Source organism: Oncorhynchus keta, chromosome 11 (genome assembly GCF_023373465.1).
Source record: "Oncorhynchus keta strain PuntledgeMale-10-30-2019 chromosome 11, Oket_V2, whole genome shotgun sequence".
NCBI lineage: Eukaryota > Metazoa > Chordata > Actinopteri > Salmoniformes > Salmonidae > Oncorhynchus > Oncorhynchus keta.
In genome coordinates, this window is record NC_068431.1 from 46568804 (window position 1) to 46592499 (window position 23696).

The following is a 23696-nucleotide window of genomic DNA, read 5'->3' on the forward strand; positions in this document are numbered from 1 at the left end:
AAACAGAAACAGGTCAGGGGAGTCAGATATTTTCAACAGCAGATTGCATCGTCAGTACTGGCATATAGCTGGTTTAATAACACAGGGACCCGTTTCTATCTTATACAGACATAGTAACTATGAGCCCATCAAGGATTTGTTAACCTAGACGCCTACTGAAACCTTCCATAAAGAACCCGTTTGTCACCTGATAGGTCTGATATGGCCATGGGGCGGATACCAATCCTGGTCATTGATCACATTGAATGGCTGCCTATGGCGAGTTTTGTCCCCCCCAGAGCTGGGCCTGAAGGAAATACATTTCAAGCATGTACCCTACTGTAGGCTACACCAAATACAATATATAATTTATTCATAAATGCTTTTGTGGTTGCTGTTTTTCCCCCTCAAAACGATTTGCTGATGAGTAGGAGCTTAATAAAACCGCATCAGATGTAATCTTCATTGTGAGATGTAGGTCAGGAGTTGAACAGAGACTTATGGTTGGTAGGCTGAAGTCAGCCTGGTCTCCTCTCTCTGATACAACAGTCCAGTTTGCCATGATGGGAGGGGGAGATATGATGATGACACCCTTCCTCTGAGGGCTAGTAAGGTCGGGATGCAGGTGACATCACAGGACGCAGGGTCTCGAAAGGGAGGAGGGGTCAGAGATGGTGGAAAAAGAAAAGTGTTCCTGGAAACACGGCTTCCCTAAAGTGGGCGTATGGTCACCATGGCAGCCCTATGACTCCCCTTTCACAGTAACATCCGGACAGCACACACCCTGGAGCCTTGTCCTGGGTCTAGCATGTACACCAAACAGGATGGCGACCCCACTGCGCTGAACACTCATGCCTCCGAAGCACTGAGGTCAGAGCAGTGCTTGTGAAAAACACTAGAAAACATGAGCCCAACACAGACCAGACCTGTGTTCAAATAAATGATTTCAAATACCATGAACGAGGGTGTATTTGAGTCAGTATATTTAAGTATTTCAAGTAACTACTTGAAAAATATCTTAATTCTTCCAAATGTCTTTGAAAGTAATTGAAATACTTGAAATAGTATTGTAACCCACGTCTGACACAGGCATACTGTAGTACCTGTAAAGGAAGTCTGTTAAAGTACCAAGGGGCTGACAGCACAGTCCTGTTATGAAGACTGGTTCAACACAGGTCACACAGAGAGCCAAGATACTCGGGATAGAGGCTGAGATCTGAGATCATTAGCAGCCACTCACTGCTAGCAGTGTTCTGTCAGCATGGTTAGACACCGCATCAAACACCAGTTGTCCTAGCTTAATGATGTAGTGAGGCAGTGCATGCCTGGTTTGACTTCTGAGGCACTGAGACTGCTCTGCTCTCTGGTTTCATGTGAGGATGTGTGGACTGTGAAATGGGCCCGCTGAACTGTCATGATGAACGCTTCCAATCTTCAGAAAGTCCTGGAGAGCCTTTTAATCCCTTGGCTGCATGTTTCGGGTAATCCCTCTTTGCTTCATCTTTTGATAGAAGAGGAAAAATACTGTAATTTGTAGGTTATTGTGATGTACTGTAATATGAACTTTATGCATACAATATAGTGAAGTATGCGTATTGATCTCTTAAAGGGACATTTCACAATTTTCCAACTTCAAATGTATCATCTCCAGCACCACCCCAACATCAACATTTGTGAAATGTGCACGTTTCTAGGTTTTGTAATAAAATATATAGAGGAAGATAAGGGTTGTTGGGTTGGTGCTGGAAATTATGAATATGAAGTTTAATTATTTTTAAATGCCCCTTTAAGCTTTCCTTCCTAGGGGTTTCAAATGAAAAACATTAACCAATTTTCTATAAAGTTGCAAAGCTTACAACCTGTGCTCTACCTTTTGTTTGAGCGAAAGCCCAAATGCAGATCTAACAAAAAAATATATTGAATTTGGTTCAGAGGAAGTGACAGATGTGACTGAAGAACTAGGTTAGTTAACATGGCCTTTAGGGTGGGGGAAACACTCTCCCTATAACTTTGATACAGTCAACAGAGTCACTCGTTACCCTGTTAGACACAGAAACCACCAGACATGTTGGATAGTAGTCTGTGGAGGATGGAGAAGTGAACCTCTGCAGCTATGCACAGAAGTGACATGAGGAGGAAGCTGTGGTCACCGTAGACCCCTATTGCGTAGTTGAACCAGAAGTCTCACTGGGGCAGTTAGAGAACATCACATACAGTACTGGACTAGTTAAAGCTTCCCTTTATCAGTCTGACTCCTTACTTTAGTATATTGTATGTCCTGCTCTTTGTCAACCCACAGAACTTGGGAGTAGAATGATTTGACTGCAGGGCAGGTTCCTCCGCAGGCCTTTATATGGTTTTGATGAACTAAACCACTGGATTTCCAGCTTTACTCTAAACTGGCAATCAATTTATAATGCATGAGACTGAAAACAGAGACTGGATTGATCAAATATTTAGCATGTGTTATTGTGTTGTTATAATAGATGAATTAAATGAATGGCCACTTGTTGTGGATGCATGCAGCTTTTGGTATTGTTGATTGTGTGCTTACAATCTGCCATTGGGTCACTAAAAGCACCAGGGAACTATCGAGTGGCCCCAGGGGGAACGCATGGCCATACAGTGGATGTACAGCCACTCCATCCATATATGCTCAGTGTGTGCTCAAAGAACACACAAATGCTGTAGTCCTTTTTCTCATTTCAGAAAAAATACAAGTAATGCGCATGTTTCAAAGAATTCTATCCGAAACTATTTTGCAAACCCAGCTATCACCTTCAGAGTACACATGGTTTCATCTCGACTCCCACAAGTCAGGACACTCTGCTGGGAGATTCAGAGACCTTGGATGGAAAGTAAGTGGCTGGGCTTGGTACCAGCAGGGAGATGGAAGCTGCTGCTCTGTCATCGAACAAGTCTCTTAACCTGATTTGCTTCAGTAAAAAAAAACTTTCAAAGAACTGAAGAAATGGATATTATCCAGAAAATATATCAGAGTGAGTTGCTGTGGTTAAGGGCATCCAGTACATAGCTAGAGAAATGTCAGAAAGGATGTCCAAACATGTTATCATGTTTACATGTCATCATGATCTAAAATATTGTATCTATGCAACCAGGCACAATGTGATTGTTCCTTTATGGGGACAGAAGGTGAATTTCAAATCTCCAATATTTAGTCAATATCTGGAGTAACTATTAACATTCAGTTGTGCAGAGGCAGAGAGAGAGAGCGAGAGAGAGAGAGAGAGAGAGAGATGACTCCCTCTCTCACCAGTCACCTCAACATCTCTGCAGCATTCTGTGCTAACGCGCACCGGGAAACATGAGTGTGAGCTGCATCGCTGCACCTGCTCTCGAGGCTGCAAATCATCTCGAGACAGGAGATGCATGAGAAATAGCGAGACAGGAAGCAGCCTTTAGAATGTAGAAGAAATCTAATATTTGGATTAAAGAGAAACTGGTTTCCGATATTGTATGATTGACGTCAATTTGACCAGAGAGAAGGGAACCAAGAATGGGGATGCCAGGAACCGAGGAAATTCATTTGAAAACAACCTATTTTCGCCTGTGAGTTGACCTGAAAAAAATAGTCTGTAATGAGAAAGATTTAGGATGTTTAGAATAAGTGTAGATAATGAAAATCCACTTATGAATAGTGTCCTTCATTTAAGCAACAGACTGGCCTGTCACTTATTGACAGAAGTCTTACTCTATCATTTACTGTAGAGTACCTTGGTTAATTTCGAGACAGAAAAAAATGTAGATATTTACATACTGGCTATCCTTAGGCAAACAATTGTTTTGTTATGTTATTCAGTAAAAAAGGCCCCTGAAGATTAGTATGTTAAAATCCAATTTATACGTTTCATTTGGGCATTTTTATTTAATTGACTCTTACAAGCTAAAGTCTATGTTTCATATTTGAATTAAATAAATCAAATATCCGAACAAAATGACATTGGACATCTCACTATTAATATCCTCACCATATTGAGGTTTTGATGTACAGCCTCTCGTTTTATTTGTGCCCTTCGGGACCAAACCATCCTAAAGTATCTCAACATTGATTGTGTAACTCAAAGGAGTTGCTTATAGATGATTTGGACATGATTTTGAAAATGCTAATATAGGTACCATTGACTTGCATTGATCGAGAGAGAGAGAGAGAGAGAGAGAGAGAGAGAGAGAGAGAGAGAGAGAGAGTTGGTGGGATATGACTATTTATGAGCAAATGTGACCATAAAAATCAAATGAACAAGCAAGGCCCGTGTTACATTTGGGATGTCAGATAATGTGTGGGGTTGTGTGGATTTAGAAGTCCGGTGGCGTTTAATGTTTCTGCTTTCTCTGGGGATTGTATATGATAGGAGAGGATGAATTGTAATGTCTCAGAGGGGAATATTGTCTTAGACACACAGCAGGCTACTGTATTCAAAATAGACACTGTATGAGATAGATAGAGGGAGTCTTATTCTGTTGGCAGGCTGGCCAGCATTGTTATGTTTATTACCATTTTATTCTTAACTTGTTTGAGGACAGGAAGGCCACCTCCCCCTTCCTGCAGTGTTCTATTGTGCCTGTCCATAGAGGGGATGTGGTGGGCCACATACGACTACTTGGCAGCTATTTTTGCAAAGGAAAAAAAATCATAATGCAAGTATTGAGAGGTTAAACAATACAGAACAAAACAACACACGTCAGAGCTGCTTGTTTTTGCCTATTTCGATTTCTAAGCGTCATTGTTGAAAAGAAATGCATTCGAATTTCAGGATAATGTTTTGACAAAGTGGCTTAAAAAACACTGGCGCATAGTTTGATTTGCAACCATTGAACAAAACCTCAGTGACTGAATGACATCTGAGGCGTCAGGAAGGATAATAGCAGTATGGGTGGGAGACGGGTGTCTGTGGTCAATGACCGTAGCTTTGTCTCTGTGCACAGGTGACCAGTGGAAGAGACCAAAGAGAATGGATGACAGGGTATAAAGAGCTGGGCTCTTCTGATGGTTAACTCTCCTCTCCTCTGTACATTTTTACCAGCAGGACCAAACCAAAACTGGACCAAACCAAAACTGGGGCACACCAGAATCGTAGTCATCTGCAGAGCTGGAGAACGTCCTAAAATAACTTGGAATGGGTGTACGCTTTCCAGACTCAAAACATATAATTGTATCTGACTGTGTGGACATAACTGTCATCTAATAGTCCTCTGCATTGTGTTATTGAATGTGGATGAGGAACACGTGTAGTACCTTTACTCATCCGGTTTGGGAAAGTGAGGAGAGACAGTTGGAGGATTGGAGTCAGAGTCTGAGGCACCATGCAGTCTGACGACCTCTTCCTCCGCAAGTTCTGCCGGCAAAGGCCGCGACCCCCTCTGGCAACGGTCAACTTTGACTCTAAGCGGGACGGTGGGGTACGGGCGCGGGTGCTGGCAGGGGAGTGGCCCCCGAGGAGGGACGGGGAGGGAGCAGATGGGGAGAGCCTTACTAACCCGAACCGTGTGAGTCTGAATCTGAGGTCCGTGGGCCGAGGACACATCATGCAGAGAAGCAACAGTGACGTGACTCTGGGAGACCTGGACTCTTCTGGTAAGGTGGGAGGGAAGGCCACACGGGCGGTGGGGGAGAAGGCAGGTGCCGGGGCTCAGGGGGACTCAGGGGTGGTGCTGCACAGGGAGTATGGCAGCCTCTCCTCACTGGAGAGACAGACAGGTCTGTCAGGAACACAGGAGCTCAGTGCAGACGACCAGGGAGCTCTGAGCCCCAACGCCCTCCGCTTCAAAGACCCCTTCCTTCTGCTGGGTCTGCATGCAACACCCCCAGAACCAGACGGCTTCTTCAGGGCTCTTTCCGCCCCCACAGGAGAAACTCCAAAACCAGCCAAGCCCCCCAAGCCTGAGGGGCTGAGCAAGAAGGCCAAGCCTTCACCCCCACAGATCCCCCAACCAGGTCCTTATGACAACCTGGGAGGCGGAGCCTGGGTCAGGAACTTTGCCCACTATGATGTTCAGAGCATTCTGTTTGACCTCTTGGAAGCAGCCAGCAATCGGGACAGCATCGGCCGCAAAAAGAACATCACCTCAGGGGCGTCGGCCGCCTCAACGATGCGCCCCCTCACCCAGGCCACACCCTCCTCCCCCTCGCAGGGTGGGGGTAGTGGTGGGGGGGCTGTGGAGGACCCTGACCAGTGTCTGCTGGACGAGGGAGATGGGAACGACAACGAGCTGCTGCTCAGCTGCCCTCACTTCCGTAACGAGATGGGGGGTGAGGAGCGGGCGGGCCTGGGGAATACACAGGGAAGAGGGTGCCTGTGGCTGAGCCTGAGGAACCCCAACGATGCAGTGTCAGTACTGGAGGAACCCAGAGAGAGCCACGTCCAACAGCAGGGCAAGAGCAACTACTTCATAGAACACGCAGACCTGGGAGCCCACTACTACCGCAAATACTTCTACATGAAAGGTGAGTGCTGCGTCGTTGTGTGTGAAAGATCATGTTTGCTTTACCTCATTAAAAGATTGAGATTGTTTGTGTTCGTCAACAACAGTGTTACAGGGATATTTCTTTCCATTCCTCAGATCATCAAAACTTCTTTGGTATAGATGACCGCCTGGGTCCAGTGGCCATCAGCTTCCGTAGAGAGGAGAAGGAGGGGTCCAGTGGAGCTCAGTATAACTACAGAATCATCTTCAGAACCACTGAGGTCAGTCTACAATACACACTCAAGGTCAATATGAGTATACAGTATTGACAGACTTCTAGATCCTTTTCTGAATACATACCGCCATTCACACATACCCATACTTACTATTGTTGCACACATTTGTCCATCTACTCACACCCCTCGGGACTGTCCCTGCCTCCCAGCTGAAGACTCTGCGAGGCTCCATCCTGGAGGAGTCCGTGCCGTCAGCGGCCCGCCACACCACCCCGCGCGGCCTGTCTCCCAAGAGGCTCCTGGAGTTCATCATCCCTGAGCTCAACCTCCACTGCTTGCGTCTGGCCTCCACCTCGCCCAAGGTCCGAGATACCCTGCTCAAGTTGGACGAACAGGGGGTGAGTAGGACCCACCCTGGGTTGACCCCACTCAGTGTCCTGCTCATGGCCAATAAGATATCAGATCCATCAGGATACTCTTTTACATGGTTCATGTAAACCTCCTATGGAGCAGTCTACAGAGAAATGTGACTGATCTGTCCATTCTGAAACTATCACTTGAACAGGCATTCAAAGAGATACAGTACATCTATTCTAAAAGTTTTGGGCTGCCATGGTTATTAGCAAAAACACAATAGTTGATGAAAATCTCTCTCTCTCTCTCTCTCTCTCTCTCTCTCTCCTCCCCCCACCCAGCTGAACTTCCAGAGGAAGGTGGGGGTGATGTACTGCCGTGCAGGCCAGAGCTCTGAGGAGGACATGTACAACAACGAGAGCTCTGGGCCGGCTTTCGAGGAGTTCCTGGACCTGCTGGGGGAGCGAGTGAAGCTTAAAGGCTGGGAGAAGTACCGCGCTCAGCTGGACACCAAGAGTGAGCCCTACACATACATACTATCTACACGTTATCTACAGGCAGGATATATACTGAACAAAAATATAAACGCTAAATGTAAAGTGTTGGTCCCATGTTTCATGAGCTGAAATAAAATAACCCCCAAATTGTTCATGCTCACAAAAAGCTTTTCTCTCAAATGTTGTATACAAATTTGTTTACATCCCTGTTAGTGAGCATTTCTCCTTTGCCAAGATAATCCATGCACCTGATGGTGTGGCATATCAAGAAGCTGATTAAACAGCATGATCATTACCCAGGTGCACCTTGTGCTGGGGACAATATAACACAACTCTAAAATGTACATTTTTGTCACACAACACAATGCCACAGATGTCTCAAGTTTTGAGGGAGTGTGCATTTGGCATGCTGACTGTAGGAATGTCCACCAGGGTTGTTGCCAGAGAATGTAATGTTAATTTCTCTACCATAAGCCGCCTTCAACGTTGTTTTAGAGAATTTGGCAGTATGTCCAAATCCTCACCCGCAGACCACATGTAACCACGCCAGCCCAGGACTTCCACATCTGGCTTTTTCACCTGCGGGATGGTCTGAGACCAGCCACCTGGACAGCCGATAAAACTGTGGGTTTGCACAAGCAAAGAATTTCTGCACAAACTACCAGAAACTGTCTCAGGGAAGCTCATCTGCGTGCTTGTCGTCCTCCCCAGGGTCTTGACCTGGCTGCAGTTTGGCTTCTTAACCGACTTCAGTGAGCAAATGCTCACCTTCGATGGCCACTGGCACGCTGGAGAAGTGTGCTATTTACATATGAATCCTGGTTCAAACTGTTCCGAGCAGGTGGCAGACAGGGTAGCGAGTATGATGTTGTGTGGGTGAACGGTTTGCTGAGTGCCCCATGGTGGCGGTGGGGTTACGGTATGGGCAGGCATAAGATAATGACAACAACCACAATTGCATTTCATCGATAGTAATTTGAATGCACAGGCTCATTGTCATGCCATTCATCCGCACGGCTCCATGTCGCAAGGATCTGTACACAATTCCTGGAAGCTGAAAAGGTCTCAGTTCTTCCATGACCTGAATACTCACCAGGCATGTCACCCATTGATCACGTTTGGAATGCTCTGGATCAACGTGTACGACAGTGTGTTCCAGTTCCCACCGATATCCAGCAACATCGCTCAGCCATTGAAGAGGAGTGGGACAACATTCCACAGGCCACAATCAACAACCTGATCAACTCTATGCAAAGGAGATATGTCATGCAAATAGTGGACACACCAGATACGGACTCTTTTTCTGATTCAGGTCCCTACCTTTTTTTTAAGGTATCTGTGACCAACAGTTGCATATCTGTATTCCGAGTCGTGAAATCCATAGATTAGTTCCTAATTAATTTATTTCAATTGACTGATTTCCCTATATGAACTGTAACTCAGTAAATTCGTTGAAATTGTTGCGTGTTGCGTTACATTGTTTGTTCACTGTATATATTGAATCACAGGGCATCAGGGGTTAGTAAACCCATAAGATTAACACTATCTAACACGGTGTAATTGTAGCAGTATTGGGAGAAGCTGTATAGTCACTGTGTGTGTCCTCTATCTTAATACTGTCTATCACTGTGTAATCTAAGCACCTAAAGTCAGACTGATGTTTTTTTTTAGTCTGTGTTTACACTATCTGTAGACTGTCTCTCACTCTGTTAGCTACGAGGCTGATAGCGACGTGTTTAAACCTTTCTGTGCGTGTGTGTGTGTGTGTGTGCACACAGCGGACTCCACGGGGATCCAGTCCCTCTACACGCGCTACCAGGACTATGAGGTCATGTTCCACGTGTCCACCATGCTGCCCTACACGGCCAACAACACACAACAGGTAACAAACAACACACAACACATACACACTACACACTGCTTTACAGGACGCTAAGGAAACCCAGTCAGACAACTTGAAGCCGTGATAGTGATAATGTGATAACGTGGTTGTTTAGAAAGTCCTTCTTAATCGAAAACGATTGGAAACGGAGATTCTGACCTTTTACACAAGCATAGTTAGGTATTTTTTGGGGCAAATATTGAAGAGAATAAGCAGCATTCCTCGCAAAAAATGTATGAAAAATAATCTTCTTGATTCTGTGTTTATGGTAACATTATTATTTGGTTTTAAAACCTACACATTTCCCCATATTCAAATGAAGGCGTCCCCGCTTGAGGAATGTCGCACAACAAGCATGGCAGGCAAATGACTTGTTCCTCTGCGTCTCTATGTCCAACTCCCACTCTAAAAGCATGCTGTGTCTGCCCATACACTATAGATACTGAGCTACTGCCACTGTCTGTTTGGCTGGCAGTCAGGCTGGAGAGCCGCTCACATCTGCCAGCTCTTCGGTTGGAGTGATTTGGAAACACGACACCATACAAATAAGTTACACCGAATAGCTAACTGCACATGATCATTAGTTGATCAAATAACCAAAATGTATTAACAGCTCTCTTGACTACCTCTAACCCCCCTCCCCTCCTCTCTCTCTCTCTCTCTCTCTGGTACTGTAGTTGCTGAGGAAGAGGCACATTGGGAATGACATAGTGACCATAGTGTTCCAGGAGCCAGGGGCTTTGCCCTTCACTCCTAAGGCCATTCGCTCCCATTTCCAACATGTCTTCATCATCATCCAGGTGGAAAAGTCCTGCTCTGACCACACCTACTACAGGTGAGATGAGAGCCTTCTCTCCTGCTGTACCACTGTCCCTGGCTGCTCCATAACTGTCTCTGTTTGTCTCGAGCTGCACCGCTGTCCCTGGCTGCTCCACAACTGTCTCTGTTTGTCTCGAGCTGCACCGCTGTCCCTGGCTGCTCCACAACTGTCTCTGTTTGTCTCGAGCTGCACCGCTGTCCCTGGCTGCTCCACAACTGTCTCTGTTTGTCTCGAGCTGCACCGCTGTCCCTGGCTGCTCCACAACTGTCTCTGTTTGTCTCGAGCTGTACTGCTGTTCCTGGCTGCTCCACAACTGTCTCTGTTTGTCTCGAGCTGCACCACTGTCCCTGGCTGCTCCACAACTGTCTCTGTTTGTCTCGAGCTGCACCGCTGTCCCTGGCTGCTCCACAACTGTCTCTGTTTGTCTCGAGCTGCACCGCTGTCCCTGGCTGCTCCACAACTGTCTCTGTTTGTCTCGAGCTGCACCGCTGTCCCTGGCTGCTCCACAACTGTCTCTGTTTGTCTCGAGCTGCACCGCTGTCCCTGGCTGCTCCACAACTGTCTCTGTTTGTCTCGAGCTGCACCGCTGTCCCTGGCTGCTCCACAACTGTCTCTGTTTGTCTCGAGCTGTACTGCTGTCCCTGGCTGCTCCATAACTGTCTCTGTTTGTCTCGAGCTGTACTGCTGTCCCTGGCTGCTCCATAACTGTCTCTGTTTGTCTCGAGCTGCACCGCTGTCCCTGGCTGCTCCACAACTGTCTCTGTTTGTCTCGAGCTGCACCGCTGTCCCTGGCTGCTCCACAACTGTCTCTGTTTGTCTCGAGCTGCACCGCTGTCCCTGGCTGCTCCACAACTGTCTCTGTTTGTCTCGAGCTGCACCGCTGTCCCTGGCTGCTCCATAACTGTCTCTGTATGTCTCGAGCTGCACCGCTGTCCCTGGCTGCTCCACAACTGTCTCTGTATGTCTCGAGCTGCACCGCTGTCCCTGGCTGCTCCACAACTGTCTCTGTATGTTTATCTGCTTTCAGCATTATCAATCAGAAATGACAGGTGTAACAACATGTTTACTGTTGTCACATTGTATTTACAAGGGTATCAAAACTAGAAGTGTGCTGTAAGACTCTGATTATGGGGTTGGATTTCTGATTTTTTTTACCCTGACAATCTCTCTCGCCCCCAGGGTGGCGGTAACACGCTCCAAAGACATCCCGTTATTCGGGCCTCTGTTCCCTAAGGGTGCTCGATTCCCCCGTTCCCCTGCCTTCAGAGACTTCCTGCTGGCCAAGGCGGTGAACGCTGAGAACGCTGCCGAGAAGGCGGAGAAGTTCCGCTCCATGGCCACGCGTACACGGCAGGAGTACCTGAAAGACCTGGCAGAGAACTACGTGACCACCACGCCAATCGACTCTTCCACCAAGTTCCCCCTGCTGTCCCTGGGGGGCAAGCGCAAAGACAAACTGAAGGGGGCCAAGGGGGCAGAGCTGCACAGTGCTGGGGCGCTAGTCTGGGCTGTCAGGGCCACCAGTGGGAATGAGGAGGAGACAGGAGGACAAAAGCTTCCCTGTCTACTGGGGGTCTCAGCTGAATCAGTGGTGCTGATCGAGAGATACACACGGAGGGTGGTGTTCAACTGCTGCTGCCGTGACGTGATTGGCTGGAAGGCGGTGACAGACAGCAGGGCCATAGGTGGGCCTTGCCTGGATATCTTCTATGAGAGGGGGGAGGCAGTGTCAATCAGTGTGATGGACAGCCAGGCAGAGGAGATACGGGAGATGGTGCAGAGACTAGAGGTGAGTGGAAAGGCTTTCAAACACCACTGCTCATATTGTGTTATCGCATCATGGTTTCTGTTCCGATGTTACATACAGTGGGGCAAAAAAGTATTTAGTCAGCCACCAATTATGCAAGTTCTCCCACTTAAAAAGATAAGAGAGGACTGTAATTTTCATCATAGGTACACTTCAACTATGACAGACAAAATGAGAAAAAAATCCAGAAAAATCACATTGTAGGATTTTTTATGAATTTATTTGCAAATTATGGTGGAAAATAAGTATTTGGTCACCTACAAAAAAGCAAGATTTCTGGCTCTCACAGACCTGTAACTTCTTCTTTAAGAGGCTCCTCTGTCCTCCACTCGTTACCTGTATTAATGGCACCTGTTTGAACTTGTTATCAGTATAAAAGACACCTGTCCACAACCACAAACAGTCACACTCCAAACTCCACTATGGCCAAGACCAAAGAGCTGTCAAAGGACACCAGAAACAAAATTGTAGACCTGCACCAGGCTGGGAAGACTGAATCTGCAATAGGTAAGCAGCTTGGTTTGAAGAAATCAACTGTGGGAGCAATTATTAGGAAATGGAAGACATACAAGACCACTGATAATCTCCCTCGATCTGGGGCTCCACAAAAGATCTCACTCCGTGGGGTCAAAATGATCACAAGAACGGTGAGAAAAAAATCCCAGAACCACACGGGGGGACCTAGTGAATGACCTGCAGAGAGCTGGGACCAAAGTAACAAAGCCTACCATCAGTAATACACTACGCCGCCAGGGACTCAAATCCCGCAGTGCCAGACGTGTCCCCCTGCTTAAGCCAGTACATGTCCAGGCCTGTCTGAAGTTTGCTAGAGAGCATTTGGATGATCCAGAAGAAGATTGGGAGAATGTCATATGGTCAGATGAAACCAAAATATAACTTTTTGGTAAAAACTCAACTCGTCGTGTCTGGAGGACAAAGAATGCTGAGTTGCATCCAAAGAACACCATACCTACTGTGAAGCATGGGGGTGGAAACATCATGCTTTGGGGCTGTTTTTCTGCAAAGGGACCAGGACGACTGGTCCGTGTAAAGGAAAGAATGAATGGGACCATGTATCGTGAGATTTTGAGTGAAAACCTCCTTCCATCAGCAAGGGCATTGAAGATGAAACGTGGCTGGGTCTTTCAGCATGACAATGATCCCAAACACACCGCCCGGGCAACGAAGGAGTGGCTTCGTAAGAAGCATTTCAAGGTCCTGGAGTGGCCTAGCCAGTCTCCAGATCTCAACCCCATAGAAAATCTTTGGAGGGAGTTTAAAGTCCGTGTTGCCCAGCAACAGCCCCAAAACATCACTGCTCTAGAAGAGATCTGCATGGAGGAATGGGCCAAAATACCAGCAACAGTGTGTGAAAACCTTGTGAAGACTTGCAGAAAACGTTTGACCTCTGTCATTGCCAACAAAGGGTATATAACAAAGTATTGAGAAACTTTTGTTATTGACCAAATACTTATTTTCCACCATAATTTGCAAATAAATTCATTAAAAATCCTACAATGTGATTTTCTGGATTTTTTTTCTCATTTTGTCTGTCATAGTTGAAGTGTACCTATGATGAAAATTACAGGCCTCTCTCATCTTTTTAAGTGGGAGAACTTGCACAATTGGTGGCTGACTAAATACTTTTTTGCCCCACTGTAACTGTATTCAACTCACTGGGTCCTGTTGTTGTCCTCAGCTGGTGACGCGGGGCTGTGAGGCGCGGGAGGTGACCCCGCTGCGTGACGGGGTGGGCCAGCCAGGCTTCCTGATGAGCGAGGAGGGCTTTGTGACAGACCTGCAGCGATTTGGCTATGCGGAGAGTGGGGGTCTGCAGCTGGGGGCGCGGGTGGTGCGACTGTGTGGTCACGCCCTGGTGCACCTGGGGCCGGAGGAGAGGGCCAGACTGCTCCGCACTGCCCACAAGATCCACATCACCGTCATCCCTCCAGACGAGAACGGCAAGCCCCGCAGGTCAGAGCGGGGAGTGAGAGATGGATGTGGATAGAGGAGAGTGGGGAGGGGAGGGTAACATGGCAAGGATTAGGGTAGAGGCAGATATGGAGAGAGGGACGGGGGTCAGGGTTGTAAAGTGTTTTAGTAGTGTGGTAGGTGAAGAGTAATGTTGATGAGTGGATGAGGGGTTAAAGGAGTAGGAGGAGGGAGGGCTGAGGGGAACAGATTCATTGAGGAGGCCAGGGAGGCACCATGCCAGGGTCACAGCTCACTCTGTTGTTTATGGCGTGCTGTCGTCAGTGTCCCACCAACTGGCTAACCACCAATCAATGGCTCTAATGGCCTCTAATGATAGTGGCCCAGGTAGTGGCTGTTAGCAGAACCCTCTACATCCTTTTAATGTCAGCCAGATCGCCAGTGTTCCAGTGTTACTGCAGCCTGGTGAAGGAGGAACTGCTCAGATAGAGGAAAGGGAACACTTAACAGGATATTAGCTTCACAACTTTGCTTACCACATACCTGTCAAACTGACTAGTGGAAATATCTAGAGAGATAGCGGATGCTGCTTTGACAGTCATGTTTAACATCAGCCCCAAAAAAAGTGTGGCGGCTGTTACAATGTTGTCACATCCTGTGATAGGGAATGACACTTCTTTGATTTCAAAGAGATTCCATGTTTCTTCAGAAGTATTTCTTGTTTTATCCTCCTCATCCGTCTGGCTCAGAGGTACTGCTCTAGAATACTAAAGCACGGACCAGACGTGTTTGTACATTTTTTAAAACTTTTTTTTTGGTGTGAGCCGGACCGTCATTGATTTCAACAACCACAGACTACAGTATGGCACAGAAGAGTATAGTTCAGTATAATGTACTGCATTGTACCCTATTTTACTCTTATGTACTCTACTGAACTAAACTGTACTTTACTTAACTGTACCTTACTGCATTAAACTTCACTCTGCTCTACTCTACTGAGTTAAACTCTACTGTCCTGTACCATACCGTGCCGTACTCTACTCTACTGTGCTCTACAGCAGTACTTCCCAAACTGTGGGAACCACTGTCATTCAGCAGACGCTCTTATCCAGAGTGACTTTTCTTGTACCCACTTTTATTTGATCTTGTATTTTGATTATGGAGTTTTGTCAAGTCTATTAAACGACTCCATTTATACCAAGTTCGATTCTCCTGCGCCTGACTTCCCTGCCACCTACACACACGACATTACAGAACCACTGTCATTCAGCAGACGCTCTCGTCCAGAGTGACTTACAGTCAGTGCATTCGACTAAGGTATATAAAACGACAACATATCGCAGTCATAACAAGAAAAAGAACAACATTTCTGTATCCGTTACTGAGAATGATATTGTAGTTGAAGTGGTCTGTTGGTTTATTATAATACAGTAGGTTGGACTACCTTGAACATCATCTTTGCCAGATTTAAAGTTTCTGAAAAAGCTAACATTAGTGCGTGTGACAGAAAGAAAAAAAGAGTGATATTCTTGTGATATAACGCTTACTTCCTTTAGAATGTATGTGCAGTTGAAATTTGGCCATACATATTTTCAACGTCTGTAAATCACGCGGTTTCTACGTTCATTCCAAACAGAAAATGAACCTGATTTCAACGTCTGGGAAAAGTTGTATTTTCACCTTTCATTCATTCAGCACCTAAAATGAACCTAACTTCAACGTCTGGCGAAGACGTCTTTTCAATGTAATTTTGCTTACTGGATTGTATCATTCCTGAACAAACTGAATGCTTAAAAAGGGAAGTATGAATATTTCCTCAGTAATAACATGTTGTCGGTGTGTATTCTGTCTCTGATGGCTCCAGGAGTTTCTCAGAGTTGTACCAGAAAGCCATCCAGGATGCAGAGCGTAAGCCTGGGGAGGGCCAGTCTGGAGAGGCCTGGGTACTGGACGAGAGGGAGGAGGAGGAGGAGATGGAGGAAGAGGAGCGTGAACAGGGAGAGGGAAAGGAGGCGGAGACGATGGAGGGACCAGCTGAGGGAGGAGAGGCTGAGGACAGGCCGTCAGAGATGGGACAGGGTGAGGAGGACCAGGGGGACCAGGGCTCCCTTTTCTCCACACCCAGCCTGCCTATTTTACGGGCCACCTCCCTGCATGACCACCCCCCCAACCAGACCATGGAGGCGATCAGCCACTCCCAGCTAACACGCAGCTACTCCTTAGAGTACTCCCGGGACATATGTGGCGGGTACGTGACCTCCACCCTCAGTCTCATCATACACCTCAGGTTATCGCTGCTTTACTCAGAGGATTTTCTGACATCCGGGGGCTTGACATTAACGCGTGTCCTCTCATAACATTTTTTGTTGGACTGAGTGTGCAAAACATTAGGTACACCAATCTTTCCATGACATAGACTAACCAGGTGAATCCAGGTGAAGGCAATGATCCCTTATTGATGTCAACTGTTAAATCCACTTCAATCAGTGTAGATGAAGGGGAGGAGACGGGTTAAAGAAAGATTTTTAAGCCTTGAGACAATTGAGACATGGATTGTGTATGTGTGCCATTCAGAGGGTGAATGGGCGAGACAAAAGATTTAAGTGCCTTTGAACGGGGTATGGTAGTAGGGGCCATGCGCACTGGTTTGAGTGTGTCAAGAACTGCAACACTGCAACACAGCCTACTTGACAACTGTGGGAAGCATTGGAGTCAACAGCAGCATCCCTGTGGAACGCTTTCTACACCTTGTAGTCCATTCCCCGATAATTTGAGGCTGTTCTGAGAGCAAAAGGGCATGCAATTAAATATTAGGAAGGTGTTCCTAATGTTTTATACACTCAGTGTAGATATAAGTTGTCCCAATGGACTAGTAAAAAAAACACATAAAAATCACAATATCAAACAATTTCTCCGATCAGAGGCCAATAATATTCAAAAATATTTATTTTTCATGTACATAAATAACAAAGCCTACAGGTCAAAGTGTAGGTGAAATGCATATTGGCTACAGCCTCATGTCCAAACCGATAATGACATGAGGGAGGCCTTAGAAAATGTAGCCAAACTTTAATGAGCCTTTTAATTCAATAAATATAGGCTAAACGCAAGTCATGTTTGACAAATATAATGAAGTAAAATTAACATGAACCTTTATGGGCTTGATTCTGTACTCGAGGCACGGCAAACCGCTCCAGAGAGTCGGAGGGGTCAGCATTTTGAAACTATTTAAAAAATAAATGTAATTGTTTAAAACCTGGACGTTTCCTGTCATTTTATGATGCATGTATTACCTTATTTCAAAGTAGCCTAGCCAAAATAGGACCATAGAAATGTTGAGAGAATTATTTTATAAAGACTTAATATGACATTGAAAACAGCATTTCTCTCATGTTCTATTGGTTTTCAAATCCACCTGATTTTATTCAGGCAGCCAAAGGTATTATCCTAGTCATATTGGTAACTCATGCTAGTTGAAGCATCTTTAGATCTCCCCTCTTACTTTCTAACAGATATTTTCATCTCTGTCACATAGAACCACATGTGCTGTGCTTTGTGGTGTGCTTTGTGGTGCGCTTTGTGGTGCGCTTTTGAGAAAGGTGTTTTTACATTTTGAAACATTCGCATGTAGCCTACCGCCACGTGTGCATTGTTGAGCTTTATAATATGGAAACTTTATCGAAATGTTAAGCTTAATGGTCTGGTCTGTTGCATCAGCCTCATTGCTTTTTTAAATGTTTTATAAATATTTATACAAACATTTTTTGGCTGTATAATTTTTTGGGCTGTATTTGGGATCTCTCGCCCCAGAACTGTCCCAGAGTTTTTAACTTTCAACATATTTTTTATCGTCTCAGGGACAATGGGACGACATAAATGTATAGAGCCGTGGAGAGAATTTATTTTATAAAGACATAAAAAGTATTTGGTTGTAATTGTAATGTTTCAATATTTTATAGGCGACCAAGGGTGGTCAACCATCCTCCACGAGAGCCTTAAAAAGGCTGTGTTGTATTTTGAGACAGGCTTGAATATGCAAAGACGGTAGCCTATATTTTTGTCTGATTCTCTATCGTAAAAAAAGATAGGAATGCATTTAATTTTGTAAAGGGGTTCCTTGCATCATACAATTATGTAAAAATGGTGTTACAGACCTTTTTTTAGGGGTGGGGGGGGCAAATGACTGTTCTGCTTGTCGCAAGGATAAATGGGAAAAAAAGGTTAATGTCAAGCCCTGCATCCTAGTCATCCTGCGTTAAGACATAATGGTTTTACGAGGCATTACTTTGTGCTTGTGTATTTATGGTTTCACAATAAGCAGAAGCAGACTGCTAAACTCAAATCTTAGCCCAAATTTGAGCTATCCTGAAGATTACTAGGTTAACCAGTTTGCCCTCCAGATTGGATTGGAAAGTCATTAATATAAACAGCGGATTTATAATGTATGTCTCAATCTCCCCGTGTCTCTCTGTGACAGGCATGTGTATGACAACGTGGGTGTAAAGATGGAACGTCACATCTATGAGAACCCAGGGGAGCTGAGAGACGCCACGCCTGACCTCATCCTGGCTGTTAAACCCAAGGTGCCCCTGGACGAGGAGCAGGTACAGAGACACACACGGACAAACACCTGGTGAGTGATCTGTTGAAGGTTCCCTATTCGATAACCCTCTCTCTCTCTCTCTCTCTCTCTCTCTCTCTCTCTCTCTCTCTCTCTCTCTCTCTCTCTCTCTCTCTGTCTCTGTCTCTGTCTCTGTCTCTGTCTCTGTCTCTCTCTCTGTCTCTCTGTCTCTCTCTGTCTCTCTGTCTCTCTCTCTGTCTCTCTGTCTCTCTCTCTCTCTCTCTCTCTCTCTAGTTTGTAGGGGCTGAGTTGGGTGAGGAGAGGACGTTAGCGAGGGACCCTTCCCTGTCCTCCGCCCGGTTGTCGTGTCTGGACAGAACAGAGAGGAACTCCCGAGCTTTGAGCCTACACAACTCCATCACCAAGAGTGGGTGTTCCACCACACCGCTCACTCTGTCCTCCGTAACCATCCCATTCCTCTCAAATGTCCTCGCACACCTCTAAACCATCAACATATCCTCAAATGTCAACTTCTAGCTAGACTTCCTTTGTCGAGATGAGGTTGGTGATGTGTTATGAATCCCACTTCCTATGTATTTCTCCTGTATAAAACAGCATGCATGGGCGGTAGCGAAGAGGGATCTCCTCAATGATCTTGATAACGCTCATAATCGACAAGGAACACACCGTTGTTCCTCTGCCACAGCAACCAACAGCTTGAGAGGGAGAGCAGTCAAACAAAAGAGAGAAGCTGTAAAGAGTGAGAGATGAGTCGCTATGATAAGAGGAGGAGTGTGAAGGCATGGCTAGGAGGCTGATCGGACGGACAGGCAGCTGTCTGAAACAAAAGTCCTCTGCGCAGACCCTGTGCCAGCTGATAAGGCCAGGCGGAATGGTGCTGAAATTGAACAATTACAACTGTTCAAAAATGCTCTCCGCTTTAATTGAGCCTCAAATCCGTTTTTAGCCTCCGGACCCTTTCTCCCCTAAACCCCTCTTCTCATTATCCTCATTTAGCCCTGCCTTCCATCCCCTTTGTCCCTCTTCTTTCATCTTGGCTGCCCCCTATCCCCTAACCCAATATGCCCCCCGCCCCTCTACCACCCCCTACGAGCTCCAGTCTAAAGGAGGGACAGATGGAGGGTGGGAGGGGTGGGCTTTAGGTTGCTTCAAATCAGGGATCCCTTTTGGACCATCTGCTCTCTCTCTCTCTCTCTGCCGTGAGGCTATGCAACTCATATTTCTATAAGAGCACACACACTCATCCTCTCAGCAAATACTTTGTTTTTTTTTCGGAGGAGATTATCTCCGTTTCCCTCCCCACACTCCAGAAGTCAGTCACACACAGAGATGGAAAGAACCCACTTCTCCCTCTTGCGCTGCAGCTAGTCGGCCAGTGCCACCGAGGCGGCAAAGCATCATGATACCACCCCCTGGTGGTGGCTCTTTGTCATTGTTAAACCAGAGAATTTGCCTGCTCATAAATCCCACAATTCTATTGTGTTGTCAAACTGTATTGTCCTACATACATTCATGGTCTGCTACTCCCCTCAGAGATATGCTTTTGTGATGAAAGCACATTGAAACCCTGTTTTCTCTCTCAGTCCTGTCCGAGAACACAGATTCCTCAGAGGAGGAGTGGCAGTCTATAGCTGATCTAGCCTCCGCCTGTCGCGGCATCCTGGAGGCCTTGTCACAGGAAGGTAAGAAAACATCTGCGGGGGATTACAACAGCTGATTTATTTTATTTTACTAAATACATCTACATATGTTATATTTTACACATTATCAATGGAAATGTCAATCGTGGCAGTGTTGAAAATGAAACATGGTACATTTTCTATTCAGTCTATATGACTGTGTGGTTGAGCTCGGTGACTAACACGGTTGAGTGATGTGTCATGTTTCAGATCGTAAAGCAGGAGATGGGACCCAAGGAGCAGACTCCCTGACAGATGGCAAGCTAAAGGACATGAAGGACAGGTGGGTTTGAGTCTCCAGCTATACACACACACACACACACACACACACACACACACACACACACACACACACACACACACACACACACACACTGTAGACCTCTGCATATTTCTCTCTGTATGTGAACTCCAAATGGTGTCTGACTCATTGTGTGGATCTATGTCTGTGGGAGTTTCTGATTCAGAGATGGACTGTTGAACAGTTCTCATAGTTCAGCCTCTGTTGCTCATCATGATACTGGCTCATTGGCATGTTGCCTGTCCTTATCTCGCTCTTCATCGTCTCTCACGCTTTTTTTCTCTTTCTTGAAGAACTGACTAACACTCGTTCTCTGTTCTGTCATGTATTGTCTTTCTGATTTAGTCAGTGCATCAGCCTCCCTCCTTGTTTCCGTGTGGTGGCGTTTCCCTGGCAGCCCATTCCCTCCTTATTGTCTCTCCCATTCTGACCCCATGTCTCTCTTGCTCACATACATACATGTATTTACTCACGGTCTTCTCATACACACACCAAACCAAAAGAAAGGATCCCTACTGGTAACACATACAGACACTACCGAACTACAGGAAACTGACTAAATCTAAATAATGGAAACGCTTGAGTAAATGAGGGATACAAAGGATACAAAGGTGCTTCCACACAGGGGTGGTTATTGAGTTAATTAAGCAATGAACATCCCATCATGCTTAGGGTCATGTATACAAATTAACAGTTGCCCATTATTTTGGCTACCATGGCTAGAAGAAGAGATCTCAGTGACTTTAAAAGAGGGGACTCACAGGGGCATGTGGGGTTTAAAGTGTGTGTGTGTGTGTGTGTGTGTGTGTGTGTGTGTGTGTGTGTGTGTGTGTGTGTCTCACGTCACCAGATCTCAACCCAATTGAACACTAATGTGAGATTCTGGAGTAGATCTTGAGACTGCGCTATCCACCGTCCTCAACAAAACACCAATTTAGGGAATTTCCTGTGGAAGAATGGTGTCACATCCCTCCAATAGATTTCCAGACACCTTAGAATCTATCCCAAGGCGCATTGGAGCTCTTCTGGCAGCTCAGGGTGGCCCAATGCCCTATTAAGACACTTTATGTTGGTGTTTCCTGTATTTTGGCAGTTACCTGTCTGTGCATTATGCTGAGTGTGTGTCTCTCTTCCATGTCCCTGTAGTGACTCTCCTGGCCACATGGAGAAGGTTTCCCAGCTGGAGGACATGCTGAAGAGGCTGCAGGACGACCTGCAAAAGGTACTCCCCATTCAGATGGCCAACCACAGCCCCTCCCCAGACCCCCTCACAGCATCTTGCCCACACAGTGACCCCCCAGACACACATACCCCCCCTCCCTCCGCCTCCCCCAACCCCCTGACTCCTACTGCAAACACACAAACACAGAGAGGGAATGTAGAGGTAGGGCGGGCAGCAGGCGGGACAAGGAAAAGAAACCTGTCTTGTCATTGGGCAGGGTGAACAGAGGAGATTGGCTGGAGTGACATTGGGCAAGCATGCTCACTCTCTCAACACCAAGCGACCAAATGGCAGCAGAGGCAAGTAAAAGCACGAGATGTGTCCTCTGCTGTTGTGTTAAGACAACAGAACAATAACAATTGGAAATAGAACTACTAAAAAACGGGCCCCGAATTCATTAACCCAATAACCCAAATCCACCACTAGGGTCCTTCATGGATGTGAAACATTGGAAGTGAAGTTCCTCCTCACAACCCTGAAAGTCTGACAGGCTGTCAGTCATCCCTGTGTGCAGCCTCTGGATCTCTTAGCACTATGTTCCTCACCCCGTTTACCGGCTCTTCTCTGGGAAACACGGGGACACATTTTGAAGTCCTCACAACCGCCGAATGACTGGAGAGAGAGAGAGAGAGAGAGAGAGAGAGAGAGAGAGAGAGAGAGAGAGAGAGAGAGAGAGAGAGAGAGAGAGAGAGAGAGAGAGAGAGAGAGAGAGAGAGAGAGAGAGAGAGAGAGAGAGAGAGAGAGAGAGTTTGGAAGCCTCCCGAGTGTCCTTAAACACATTCTCAATTGGGTGAAACATGAATCCTGTGTTACAGTAACGAGAGTGTTTAATCTCGAAGGTCAAATGAAACCCTGTGGTATGCAGTGTGCGCTATATCCCCTCCAACCAAGTCCTTTTCACCACTCATATATCCAAGAGACGCCACACTGCCAGAGTTTTAAGCTGGCATCCGACTAAGTGAATGACATTCCAAGGATTTTTTTGTGCAAATGCTATTCGCTCAACTTGGTTCTTGAAACACGTGAGACATAAAGCACACAAAAGAATCAAACTCAAAAGAATCAAACTCAAAAGAATCCAACTCTGCAGACTTTCTGGTCACAAACCCTGTGACTGTAACACCAACATAACCAAAGTCTTACCCTCTGTTTTTGTCTGTAACTCCCTACGTTTCCTCGGAAAACTCACCATTAACACAGTATTGTCATCAATTTACACAACACAGAGACATTGACAGTCAGGGACAATGAACCAAGGAGGACGACCTAACAGAGAACTACCACATCAGATGACCCCTTTCCACTTTTCTCTGTTGTTTACCCTCTGCCCTGGGAGAGTGAGTGAGTGAGCATGGTTGGTTCTAGGCTCTCCCAGTCCCATATTATGGCCAGTAGAAATAGGACTCACCGAAGACTGTGGGAGGAGCTAGTTGGGTTCCATTCAGAAGTGTGCTGTGTCACCTAGACTACTTTTGGTTAGTCTTTGCTTTCTGTCCATGACTGCCAAGAAGGGGAGGGTTTACAGCTGAGCTAGTACAGATTTGAGCAAAATCATCTGATGTGGCGATGAGAATGTGTTCCTTTGCTTTCTGTGTGAGTTACAATCTCATCAGTTTATTTTCCAATTATAAAGCTGAGTACTGGTTATTCCAGGTTAATTGATTTGCTTTAGGGCACAGTTGCACTATGGCCCACTAGGGAGTTGAACCAGCAAGACCATACAGTACTGCTGCTACCAAAGAGAATTCCTATTGACCCAGATTGATGATAATACCTAACTGGTTTCAGCTATCATTCATTGTTATTGTCAATGTGTTGTGAGTCCCACATCACAGCAGACAGACAGACAACACTGGAGTCAGTCAGGATAGGACCCACTCTACGTATAGGCAATCAAATAAATCAACACCATCACACAAGGCAATGGTGTGTGGAGGCAATATTACATTGCATTCCTTCCATTTTTAATTTTTTTTTTTGAG

At 46.1% G+C, this 23696-nt stretch overlaps 1 protein-coding gene across 10 annotated transcripts in view; it reads left to right on the top strand.

The window, feature by feature from the left end:
* Positions 1–23696, top strand: part of LOC118390389 (signal-induced proliferation-associated 1-like protein 1) — a 45864-nt gene that overhangs the window by 15745 nt on the left and 6423 nt on the right. For 5 of the 10 annotated variants that reach the window (XM_035780885.2, XM_035780893.2, XM_035780895.2 and 2 more), the window contains exons 2-15: positions 5022–6442; positions 6559–6683; positions 6848–7036; positions 7334–7508; positions 9268–9371; positions 10049–10206; positions 11371–11980; positions 13698–13972; positions 15795–16178; positions 18408–18534; positions 18786–18918; positions 20096–20194; positions 20402–20474; positions 21639–21714. In XM_035780885.2, the coding sequence (XP_035636778.1) occupies positions 5302–6442; positions 6559–6683; positions 6848–7036; positions 7334–7508; positions 9268–9371; positions 10049–10206; positions 11371–11980; positions 13698–13972; positions 15795–16178; positions 18408–18534; positions 18786–18918; positions 20096–20194; positions 20402–20474; positions 21639–21714 (3669 nt within the window). In that variant the 5' untranslated portion in view covers positions 5022–5301. Of the gene's footprint in view, positions 1–1163; positions 1461–3295; positions 3550–4923; positions 6443–6558; positions 6684–6847; positions 7037–7333; positions 7509–9267; positions 9372–10048; positions 10207–11370; positions 11981–13697; positions 13973–15794; positions 16179–18407; positions 18535–18785; positions 18919–20095; positions 20195–20401; positions 20475–21638; positions 21715–23696 lie in introns of those variants that run through there. The other 5 variants (XM_035780888.2, XM_035780891.2, XM_035780886.2 and 2 more) reach the window with 5 other exon arrangements.